This window comes from Uranotaenia lowii, chromosome 3 (genome assembly GCF_029784155.1).
Source record: "Uranotaenia lowii strain MFRU-FL chromosome 3, ASM2978415v1, whole genome shotgun sequence".
NCBI lineage: Eukaryota > Metazoa > Arthropoda > Insecta > Diptera > Culicidae > Uranotaenia > Uranotaenia lowii.
In genome coordinates, this window is record NC_073693.1 from 345,175,916 (window position 1) to 345,188,554 (window position 12,639).

The 12,639-nt window shown below is 39.8% G+C and overlaps 1 protein-coding gene and 1 pseudogene across 1 annotated transcript; both read left to right on the forward strand.

The window, feature by feature from the left end:
• The first annotated feature begins 3,338 nt into the window (after nucleotides 1-3,338).
• Nucleotides 3,339-4,126, forward strand: LOC129753915 (fibrinogen C domain-containing protein 1-like). Its single transcript, XM_055749767.1, has 2 exons — nucleotides 3,339-3,943; nucleotides 4,003-4,126. Exons 1-2 carry the CDS (start codon nucleotides 3,357-3,359, stop codon nucleotides 4,124-4,126), a joined length of 711 nt encoding a protein of 236 aa, XP_055605742.1. The 5' UTR covers nucleotides 3,339-3,356.
• Nucleotides 4,127-5,038: 912 nt separating this feature from the next.
• Nucleotides 5,039-5,534, forward strand: LOC129753916 (40S ribosomal protein S9-like; annotated as a pseudogene).
• The last annotated feature ends 7,105 nt before the right edge of the window (nucleotides 5,535-12,639 follow it).

Below are 12,639 nucleotides of genomic sequence, written 5' to 3' on the forward strand. Positions count from 1 at the left end.
AAAATTGTCAAAATTGTAAAAATTGTCAAAATTGTCAGAATTGTCAAAATTGTCAAAATTGTCAAAATTGTCAAAATTGTCAAATTAGTCAAAATTGTCAAAATTGTCAAAATTGTCAAAATTGTCAAAATTGTCAAAATTGTCAAAATTGTCAAAATTGTCAAAATTGTCAAAATTGTAAAAAATATCCAAATTGTCAAAATTGTCAAAATTGTCAAAATTGTCAAACTTGTCAAAATTGTCAAAATTGTCAAAATTGTCAAAATGGGCAAAATTGTCAAAATTGTCCAAATTGTCAAAATTGTCAAAATTGTCAAGAATACCAAAATTGTCAAAATTGTCAAAATTGTCAAAATTGTCAAAATTGTCAAAATTGTCAAAATTGTCAAAATTGTCAAAATTGTCAAAATTGTAAAAATTGTCAAAATTGACATAATTGTCAAAATTGTCAAAATTGTCAAAATTGTCCCAATTGTCAAAAATTGTAAAATTGTCAAAATTGTCAAAATTGTCAAAATTGTCAAAGTTGTCAAAATTGTCAAAATGGTCAAAATTGTCAAAACTGTCAAAATTGTCAAACTTGTCAAAATTGTCAAAATTGTCGAAATTGTCAAAATTGGCAAAATTGTAAAAATTGTCCAAATTGTCAAAATTGTCAAAATTGTCAAAATTGTCAAAATTGTCAAAATTGTCAAAATTGTCAAAATTGTCAAAATTGTCAAAATTGTCAAAATTGTCTAAATTGTCAAAATTGTCAAAATTGTCAAAATTGTCAAAATTGTCAAAATTGTCAAAATTGTCAAAATTGTCAAAATTGTCAAAATTGTCAAAATTGTCAAAATTGTCAAAATTGTCAAAATTGTCAAAATTGTCAAAATTGTCAAAATTGTCAAAATTGTCAAAATTGTCAAAATTGTCAAAATTGTCGAAATTGTCAAAATTGTCAAAATTGTCAAAATTGTCAAAATTGTCAAAATTGTCAAAATTGTCAAAATTGTCAAAATTGTCAAAATTGTCAAAATTGTCAAAATTGTCAAAATTGTCAAAATTGTCAAAATTGTCAAAATTGTCAAAATTGTCAAAATTGTCAAAATTGTCAAAATTGTCAAAATTTTCAAAATTGTCAAAATTGTCAAAATTGTCAAAATTGTCAAAATTGTCAAAATTGTCAAAATTGTCAAAATTGTCAAAATTGTCAAAATTGTCAAAATTGTCAAAATTGTCAAAATTGTCAAAATTGTCAAAATTGTCAAAATTGTCAAAATTGTCAAAATTGTCAAAATTGTCAAAATTGTCAAAATTGTCAAAATTGTCAAAATTGTCAAAATTGTCAAAATTGTCAAAATTGTCAAAATTGTCAAAATTGTCAAAATTGTCAAAATTGTCAAAATTGTCAAAATTGTCAAAATTGTCAAAATTGTCAAAATTGTCAAAATTGTCAAAATTGTCAAAATTGTCAAAATTGTCAAAATTGTCAAAATTGTCAAAATTGTCAAAATTGTCAAAATTGTCAAAATTGTCAAAATTGTCAAAATTGTCAAAATTGTCAAAATTGTCAAAATTGTCAAAATTGTCAAAATTGTCAAAATTGTCAAAATTGTCAAAATTGTCAAAATTGTCAAAATTGTCAATATTGTCAAAATTGTCAAAATTGTCAAAATTGCCGAAATTGTCAAAATTGTCAAAATTGTCAAAATTGTCAAAACTGTCAAAATTGTCAAAATTTTCAAAATATTCAAAATTGTCAAAATTGTCAAAATTGTCGAAATTGTCAAAATTGTCAAAATTGTCAAAATTGTCAAAATTGTCAAAATTGTCAAAATTGTCAAAATTGTCAAAATTGTCAAAATTGTCAAAATTGTCAAAATTGTCAAAATTGTCAAATTTGTCAAATTTGTCAAAATTGTCAAAATTGTCAAAATTGTCAAAATTGTCAAAATTGTCAAAATTGTAAAAAATTTCAAAATCGTCAAAATGGTCAAAATTGACAAAATTGTCCAAATTGTCCAAATTGTCAAAATTGTCAAAATTGTCAAAATTGTCAAAAATGTCACGATTGTCACAATTGTCACAATTGTCAAAAATGTCAAAATTGACAAAATTGACAAAATTGTCAAAATTGTCAAGATTGTCAAAATTGTCAAAATTGTCAAAATTGTCAAAATTGTCAAAATTGTCAAAATTGTCAAAATTGTCAAAATTGTCAAAATTGTCAAAATTGTCAAAATTGTCAAAATTGTCGAAATTGTCAAAATTGTCAAAATTGTCAAAATTGTCAAGATTATCAAAATTGTCAAAATTGTAAAAAATTGTCAAAATTGTCAAAATTGTCAAAAATGTCAATAATGTCAATAATGTCAAAAATGTCAAAAATATCAAAATTGTCAAAAATGTCAAAAATGTCAAAAATGTCAAAAATGTCAAAAATGTCAAAAATGTCAAAAATGTCAAAAATGTCAAAAATGTCAACAATGTCAAAAATGTCAAAAATGCCAAAAATGTCAAAAACGTCAAAAACGTCAAAAATGTCAAAAATGTCAAAAAAATGTCAAAAATGTCAAAAATGTCAAAAATGTCAAAAATGTCAAAAATGTCAAAAATGTCAAAAATGTCAAAAATGTCAAAAATGACAAAAATGTCAAAAATGTCAAAAATGTCAAAAATGTCAAAAATGTCAAAAATGTCAAAAATGTCAAATATGTCAAAAATGTCAAAAATGTCAAAAATGTCAAAAATGTCAAAAATGTCAAAAATGTCAAAAATGTCAAAAATGTCAAAAATGTCTAAAATATCAAAAATGTCAAAATCGTTAAACTTGTCAAGAATGTCAAAAATGTTAAAATGTCAAAATTGTCAAAAATGTAAAAAATTTAGAATGTCAAAAATGTCAAAATTGTCAAAAATGTCAAAAATGTAAAAAATGTCAAAAATGTCAAAAATGTCAACAATGTCAAAAATTTCAAAAATGTCAAAAAATGCGCCTGTCCTTCACATGTCTCGCCACTCCTAGAAGTTACGTCAATCGGATTTTGCAGTTTAACAGTTTTCTAGTTATTTTCGTAAAGCAGCTGGGTCAATAAATCTTCAGACAGTTGACAACATTTTTTTCATTGCGATTTCTGAACGAAGAGATATTTCAATCATTTGTTAAAATGTTGATATGACGCAAATCGCTCTTATTTACTGTTAAAAAAAAATTGGTTTTGTTTATCTTGCACTCTTAAAATAATTTTTGTGAAAAATCATCTGTTTCAACATCTTTGATATTCTTTTCCCCTGATCTTGCTATAAATTGCTACACTCATTTCTAAAGCACTATTCGAGTTCGATCAGTCGATCATCACTGTTGCTTTGAGATGAATCTGTTGCTCATTTCAGCGTGCTTCTTCGGAAGCTTCCTGTTTGCTCCGGCTTCTGTTTCCGGTGCTGCTCCGTGCTCCTGTAGCGATATTGGCACCTCAATCAGTAACGTTTACGAGATTGACCCGACCTATGGATTTGGCAATTCGATGCTGGTGTATTGCGATCAGCAGTACGACAATGGAGGTTGGACTGTGATCCAAAATCGTCGCGATGGTTCCGTTAAGTTCCTCCGAGGCTGGGATGAGTACGTTCGAGGATTTGGTGATCTCAGGGGAGAATATTGGCTGGGTTTGGAGAAAATCCACCAGCTTACCTATTCTAAAACCTACCAGTTGGCCGTTGTTATGGAAGATGCGAGCGGAGCCAAGGCAGTGGCCAGATACAGCAACTTCACCGTTGCCGGAGCCGATAATCTGTATCGCCTTATGAGTATCGGAACCTACTCTGGGGATGCTGGAGATTCTCTGAGCGATCATCTGAACTTCCCCTTCTCAACTTACGACAAGGACAACGACGGCTATTTTGGAAACTGTGCGAGTATGTACCTCGGTGGATGGTGGTACTCTGCGTGCCACAAGAGGTAAGAGTCGGATTTTGTTTTGATTGGTCGCCATTTAACGACCATTTTTAACCTTTCAGCAACCTCAACGGATTGTACATGCCTGGACCTCGCAACGAGTTCGCCACGATGGTCTGCTGGAACACGTGGAAGGGTTACTACTACGGTCTCAAGAGTGTGAAAATGATGATTAAGCCGGCCTAAACATTGATGGAATGATAGTTCAGTTACACAAGTAATTTACCACGTATTAAAGTACAATTTAACTATAAATAAAGAAAAATAATAATGTAGAAAACAAAGAGTTATGGATTTGGTCTTGTGTTGTCCTCTTTTTGAGTGAGATGAAACTCGTAGAAAAAAATCTCTTCTTCCTTCCTTCCTTTCTTCGGTATGAGGCTGGCGTAGTTATAGTCTCAGTTTTTTTTTCTGTGTAGCAATATTGGCAACACTGGAGGACAACGCAAAGCGAAGAGAAGAAATTTGGAAACTGTGAGACAATGGATATGGTTTGAGCTAAAGTTTGATCCGGTTTTTGTGCCACATATTGATTTCGGATCACCCACGTCAACCAACTAAATACATCCGGATCTGGTTGCCGTTAATGGAAAAAAAATGAATCCATTGTCAATATTACTTGTGTGGGTCAAACTCGATATGAGAACCGCAGTGCATATTATATGACACATCTACGGGCACAAACACTCGTCATGAGTTCGTCTTTATCTATCGCTATCGCAACGGACCTATACAACGCGGACGTTCTTATATCGTCACTTTGACTTTATGTGGTTTCCACATTTGGCGATCTTTCCAGGAGCCGATTTTAGGGCCAAAATGAGTAATTTAGTTTTTTAAACCATTTTAACATTGCTTTAGCTAAGTAATGATGAGTACATAAGCCGGTCTAAGGATTAAATCTTTTGAGAGACAGGCTTCCTGAGCCTAACACTTCAAAAGCTGTGCTGACATGCTAGCCGAGTGTGCTGCGCGTGCGAGACAACTGTGCTGCGCCGAATTGCTAGCTGAATGAGCTGCGCCTGCAAGCCGAATAGGCTGCGTCTAATTGCGAGCTGGAAGAGCTGTGCCTGTTTAAAGCAAAAGGGCTGCGCCTAGATGCGAGCCGTGTCTGCGAATTTAGTGCTGTTTAATGTACTGTGCGTTAATGCAAGCTTGGAAGCCTCGCCTAGATTCGAGCTAATAGTGCTATATCTGCCAGCTTTTGTGCTGCGACGTAATTCGAGCCACGTGCCGCGCCGAATTCAGTCGGGCTTCTCCAAGACCTGACGCCACGTCGTCCGTTCGAAAAGCCGAAGGTCGAGAGACGTCTGTTCCAAGGTAACGCCCTGGTTCGTCGGCTGGTCCGTATCGGTGTGCCCGACGAGACGCGCATGAAGCTCGATAACGTGTTGGGTCTCAAGATTGAAGATTTCTTGGAACGCTTTCTGCAGACTCAAGTGTTCAAGCTTGGATTGGCCAAGTCCTACCATCACGCATCGACTTTTCGCTGAAGTAGCCCTTCGGTGGTGGCCGTTCAGGATGCGTCAAGAGGAAGAACATGAAGAAGAGTCAGGGAGGCAGCGGTGTAGCTGATGAGGAAGAAGAGGATTAAAGCTTAGTTCTTTTAGAAATGGGACAGTTACGAATGCCTGTATCTAAAAAACCATTCGTTTGAACGAAATACTTTCTATGAAGAAAAAGAAGGTAATGTTATGATCTTTTATGAAAAAATTTGAAAAAAAATATTTACCGTTTTTTGTTTAAGAAATTTCTACTTTATTCGTGGTATCTCCCATTGGCCGGCGCACACTTTTTTCAGTCATGGTATTGATCAGTTTCTCCAACTTATACTTCGTAAAATCTATATTTTAGGTGGCTTCACCCTCCTTCTTCAATTTCTGATACTTTTTGGTCCAATACTTCTCTGGAAACTGGAAACTGGAAGCATTTTAGTGGATACAGTTGTTTCGAAATGAACAAATTTGATTATTTTTTACCACATTTTTGAACGTTTTTTTTCGGTACCGGTTTTACAGCTTAAGAGCTTTGGAACTATCAAAAAATGGATGTTTGAAGTTGGATTTCAATGAGTCATCACTAGGCAACACTATCAGCTTATCGGAGAAAATTGTTTTGGACATTTCAGCGATCTACCCTTAGTTTTTCGTTTATTAAAAATTAAAAATGCTGGTATGAGACTTGACTTCCTTGATGATCCTTAACCGTTGTTGCCGATCATGTGCTTCACTCCAATGCTTGATTTGAACTTTGTGAACATTATTGACAGTGTTTGCATACTTATCCACCACAAAAAGTCAGTAATTCTTTGAATAATCAACGGTTTTGTCAGCTATCAATTTGATAATGACATATTTTAAAGGAAACTGTGCAAAATTATTTTTTTCTTTTTCTCTTGCATCGTACATATCTCAAAAACGCGTAAATTTTAAATTTTGAAAAAAATAGGTCGAATAGTACTTTTTACAGGCAACAAAATGCTGTCAAAATTTTTAATATCCAATAACTAGTTAACGAGCTATTATCAAATGAAAGTGTCCCATTTCTAAAAGAACTAAGCTTTAAGCTACGTAAAGCCATCCGTAGAGAAGATGTATGGTGTAAAAAAATATGTGCTGAAGTATGCAATCAAGCAGAAGTTGTTGCTTATAAACGCGAGTTGAACTGTCTATGGAAAAGAACTTACAAACAGGCAGCGTAATTACACTTATTAGGAAGTATGATTTTTTTTAAAGTTGGTTTCCCAGGTGGTAGATCCCCGTTTGCGGATTGCGTTCCAAAGCACAGCGAGTCACCACGTCTTCCCAGTTTGCTCCTCTTGGTCAATGGGTTCAATAGGACGACTCATGATTCCACTCATGACTCCACGCAACTTACTACTCCCTAAACCCCAGCTGGGGCTCCAGACCTTAGTTTCCACCTTGAACTGCTTAACACTTTTCTTTAATGGTGGGAGGTCTTCTCGCTAGAGCGCTCCATGGCATTTTCATATATTTGACCACTTTCAGCAATCCCTCTCCTAATTACGCCTCGAAGACTGAACTCTCCTCTAACGACTCGAGAACCGACATCTCCTCGTAATTGCGCGAATTTCTAGTACAAACCTCTGCTCTTGACAATTCGAGGCATAATCTCTCCTCTAATGACTCGAGATCCAACCCCCCTCGCAATGACTCGAAGTTAACAACATATACCACTCCTCGGCACGACATAAGGCCTAATCTCCCACAATGTCTTATCTCTCCTATTACGACTCGAAATCTGACCTTTCCTCACAGCGACTCGAGATTGACACGCGTACTCCTGCTCTCGTTGACTCGTCTTGATCTTTCCTCTTGCGACTCGAGATCCAACCCCTCATCATAATAAAACGGGATTAAACATCCAAGAATCTGCTTAGAACCGTGGTATCGAACGCACATAACTTAATCTACTCCGACCGTTGCCCGGACTCCTACCCCTCGCACGTCTTCGATCGAGTGTCGCCTCTCCTGGACGCTTGCCTGTCGCTGCACACGTTTGGGGTTGAACGGTGACGACTCAGATGTTTCCCGACAATGTCGGCATCCTACACCGACTCAAGAGACTTGCCCAGCATCGTGAGCCTCTATACCTGAGGGTTGCTCTGCGAAGTAGTTCCACCTCCTCGTGGTGCAGAGTGGAAACGTGTTTGTAGACTTGCCACCTGTAGGTGTATGGCCTAGAAAACTACACGTAACACTTGGTTGGTACAGTCAACTTGCCGACAGCCTGGGTACCGAATGTGGCACAAACGCGGTGTGACTGGGTGCTGGAGAACACGTTTTGTGAGGTGTGGATCTCCAGACACGAGGAGAGGCGAGTTGTTCTCGTCTTGAATCGGGTCTAAAGGGCCGAGAGTAAAAAGGTCTCAAGTCACGAAGAGAGGCGCCTTGCCAAAGTCTCAATTTGCGTCAAGAGACCGAATGTGGGCCTTGAATCACGAGTCGCAGCAAACGATTGGTTTTCCAGGGTGTCCCGAATCGTGACAGGTGAGAGCTTTGCTGGTGTAAAACAAACAAGCGAGTATTGCCGTGGAGCGCTTTAAGATTGTATGGTGTAACATGGGTAACAGGTTGTTCCCCCATACAAAATGTGGTGGCAACTGAAAACGAAGGCATGAAGATAGCCACAGTTAACGAGATCTACTTCTGTAGCTGCTATGCTCCCTCCTTGGAGAGGTTAGGCACTATGGTTGACAAGATCTTTTTTTACAAGATGGAAATTTGACTTCAAACCATAACAGCCAGGTGTTTGCTGCCGTGAGTGGGTTCGTCCCACTAAAACCACCTTGGGCTTCGTGTGCCAGATGTGCCCCTTGGTTTCACCGTATGATACTACATCAAGGGGTAGGCTGTGCTCATGCTGTTATGCATCTCACCCTTTTACTTTTCTTCTTTCTCAATTTTGATCTTTCTCCTTATAATCTTTCTCCTTTATCCTCTTTCTCCTTTTTCTTCCTTCTCCTTTTCCTCTATCGCCAACTTCAGACTGGTACGGAAGACCCCGAGACGTGTGCCGGTTAGGTAACGCTTTCATAGTAACTCACGCCCGTCACAGGTGCTACTCCGGGGACCTCGAAACGGGTGCCGGTTAGGTAACGCTTTCAAAGTAACTCGCACCCGTCACAGCATCCACTCTCGCGGGATTTCTAACCACCAAGGCATAGCCGATTGAGAAACTATCAAGCTAGAGTCCCGTCACGACCACCCCGAATGGTATCTCCCCTTCCTTTTGCTGCAGGAAAGATCGTAGCTGAGTACGTGAGACCTTTTAAGTCCCACCACACGTATGAGTCCAGATTAGGGTTATACCACGCTCTAAGATCGCGTTGCTTTTGAATTGTAGTATCATACGAGGCCCAAGACTTTCCATTAGCTTATCAAATTGGGTTGACTATCTCGCTCTTTCCGTTCATCATTTTTCCTGATTCTTATTAGATCACGCATGATTTGCGAGATTTCGTCGACTATAGCACGCCACGACTGTTCGTCGCGACACATTTCACTCACAATGTTTTCAGCGTTCAAATTTTGAAGTTGTTGACGTCTTGAAATGAACCTGGTGCAGACAAAGATGGCATGTTCTGTCGATTTCTTCGTATCTACGCATTTCAGGTAATAAGGCGAGCTGATAAGCTTAAACCGATGAAGGTATTGCTTAAAGTACCCATGACCCGAAAGGAACTGCGTCAGGTAGAAGTTGACCTCTCCATACTTTCGATTAACCCAGTCTGAAAGTCGCGGGATTAGCCTACGCGTCCATCTTGCGTTGTTCGATGCGTCCCCTTGATTCTGCAACTTGAGCATTGACGCTGCTCGTTGAATTTTACGCATTCCTCAAACAGCTCTTGCTTCTTAACACTCCATATCCTTTGTCAGAGTTATGTCGACGGGAATTATGTCTGCGATGACAAAAGCTGCATCTGTTGATATGATCCTGTGTGCACAGGAAACTAGCATGGCTATCAGCTGATGTGTGCTCCGTAATTTGGATCTGTTGCGCTCTATTTCTATCGCGAGGCTCCAGGCCGCTCCTCCGTATCGTAGTCCCGACAGTGCTACGCTCACAAGGAGACGTTGTTGTTTGTTTTTGTTTTTTTCTAGGATTTCAACGCTCTCGCGTTATTCATCCCTTCTTCCGTGTTCAGTGTTCCCAGATATATTTGGCTGGTTAGATTTGTGCTAGTAGCTTACTTTTTGCAGGAATTCAAAAAGTTTCTTTTCTTCCGCAGGGCAGTTAGAAAGAACTTGTCGAAGACTGTTTCCAAGGTTGGCTTCCACCCGAGCTTGTTGGTAGATTGGACAGAACAGTATGACGTGTTTGATGTTCAGGGGTACTTGGCAAGCAATGCACACGGGCGCATCTTCCTTGCCCTTCAAATATCCGTGGGTCAATCTAGTGTGACCTATGCGAAGGCGGGTCAATGAACGTCTTTCGTGAAATAATGAACGGTCGTTCCATATTTCGGTAGAGCTCTTGATTTCTCTGAGCTTGTTGTTTAGGACATTGTTTAGGTTCCATTCCTGGGACCAAATAAGTGTGATGTGTTGTTTTAGCAATTGATTGGCATCGCTATGTGGTACTGCCTGATTTGGGAGATCCATACGCCCACCAGCTGCGGCGAATTGATCTGCTTGTTCGTTACCTGGGATTTATGTCGCAAGGAGATGTCTCTTGATACTCTTTGGACCATGGCGGTTCGGCATATATGGTTAACAAGATCGCAGAGGTGCTCACGAGAAGAAGTCCCATCGTTATTACTGGCCACTTTAACGCATGGGCCGAGATATTGTTTATTGTTTATTGTTTATAAAAAAATAAATCATCTGACATAGTTGTCTTAATGATTATCCTAATACTAAGTTTACAGAAATCGTACATTTAGTCACTATTGATTGTTTCTCATTTGATCACGAAGGTTACATTCAATCAGGCGTTTAAAGGTTGCAGTTGAGACATTAAAATCAAACAGAGCGTAGTAGCGTAAGAAGCTTATTGTTGCGGAACGTAAGGGGTCGTTGTTGCCGTAGCGCGTACTTCTTGTTTCCAGTGAAAGCCAGTCACGATGTCGGATGATCGGATTGACCGATGGTATGACGATTTGACAGCATCTGAAGCCCAAGCAGAGCACAACGTTGTGCATACGGCGGCAGGTTTAAAGGGTTCTCCCAAGGCAGCTCCCGAAGAGCATAACGGAGAGAATTTACGTTGAATCGCTTCAAAACGCGCTACCCATACAGCTTCATAAGGCCACCACACCAGGTTTGCAGATTCTTAAATTGAACGCACCAGACAGCAATACAGAGCTCGTAAGCAGATAGGATCTGTAAATTCTTTACACAAACGTATGATTAATCCCAGCATTCGTATGATATGAGTATATGAGGTAACCGTCTCATAAACCCAGAGGTCAGAACCCTGGCAAGGCTAAATACGTGACGAACGTAGGTAACACTAGGACCTACCACAGGAACGGGAGCGAGTTAATCAACCAGGTCACCTTCGGTAGCCCGGGTTTGGTGTCCGATTGGATGGTAAGTGAGGCCTACACGCATAGTGTATAGCGTAGCGATCCGCTATCGGCTGATCTCAAGTCTAGGATTGGTGAACGTCCATGGAAGACAACACAATTCGACCAGAACGCCTTCGTCGAGGTGTTGCATAGGGAGAGGAACTTTGCCAACCTATCCACTGAAGAACGAACGAGGGTACTAGCTCGAGCTTGCGATGCTGCGATGACGAGAAGGGCCAAGCGTTAAAGCACTAGACCACCCATTTACTGGTGGACAGAGAAAATCGCGGGTCTGCGTGCTGACTGTCATAGGGCAAGGCGCAGAATGCAGAACGCAAGGATCCAAGAAGGTAGAGCGGAGCTTAGGCCACTCATCACAAGGCGAGGTCGGCCCTCCGCAGGGCCATCAATGCAAGCAAGAGGGCACGTCTCAAACAACTATGTCAAGACGCGAACGACTCTCCATGGAACGATGCCTATCGGATAGTCAAAGTCAAAAAGAAAAGTGGGGGTGCGTCACCTGTAATGTGCCCAGACAAAGTGAGTGTAATTATCAATTAGGTGTTCCCGATGTTATCCGCTGGCCAACAGTTTCGTATGACTGGGACACTAGCATAGAGGAGACGATTAAATACGGAGTATTAACTTCGCGATATCGCCAAGTCTTTCCAACCAAGGAAGGCTCCCGGACCGGACGGCATTCTGAACGTCCCAGTGAAGGCCGCGATCAGAGAGTTCTCCGGAATGCTCTGGTCATCATTGCAACGATATGTTGCGGAACGGCTGTTCACTGATACGTGGAAGCAGAATAAATTAGTCCTTCTGCCAAGACTTGGTAAGTCTGCAGAAGACCCATCGGCGTACCGGTCGATCAGTTTACTGGATACAGCGGGTTAAAGTCCTGGAGAACGTGGAGAACGACACCTGAGGTACATATGATAGACACTGTGTTAGATATGCGGAACGACCAAGTGTTCGAGCGGGTGTTGATCGGTCTGCTTTTTGGGGAGGTTTCACCTGAGGTACACCTGAGGTCAGGGATGTCATTTGCTCACACAATGAGCTCAATGTGCATTTTTTCCATAGCACATTGAGAGAGCAAAACCTAGCACTGCCTGAGCTAGCTGTCCATCAATGTGCCACATCGAAGAAAATCACTGAGCTACGCAGCGGTAGCCCTCAGCTCATTGAGCTGCACAATGTGTACCAGTATACCACCACAACGCTGAATTCAACAAACGAAAGCGAATTCTTTCCCAATAAACAAGCAACAGCAACAACACAGCTAAAATTTGGGCGGACTCGGCCTGCCGGCCAAGGCGGGTAAAGCTTCAGGTGTGTTCTTATACCAATGCACGGAATCGTCCATCTTGTGACAGGCAATCGTAATCGTAGGCATGGTAGATGAACAATTCGCTGTCAAAAAACGCTCCGTCTCCACCCCCCACCAATGAGAAACTTTTGGTACCCCTTGCCTACTTTTCCTCAATATGCACCCACCCTACTGACTCACCCTGCTGCCGGCTGCCGAACACCGTTGCCACAAAAAAAATCTATATCATAAATGAGTCTGATCTTCGTCCATACCTGTCCCAATTAAACAGAATTAAATACACTGTTGGTACAGATTTTCGTGGCATCGCTGCTCGGCAGCCGGCAGGCCGAG

Coding starts and splice junctions, on each gene's coding strand:
- LOC129753915 (XM_055749767.1), top strand. CDS start 3,357: ATGAATCTGTTGCTCATTTCAGCGTGCTTCTTCGGAAGCTTCCTGTTT. Junction 3,944..4,002: donor TACTCTGCGTGCCACAAGAG/GTAAGAGTCGGA, acceptor TTAACCTTTCAG/CAACCTCAACGGATTGTACA.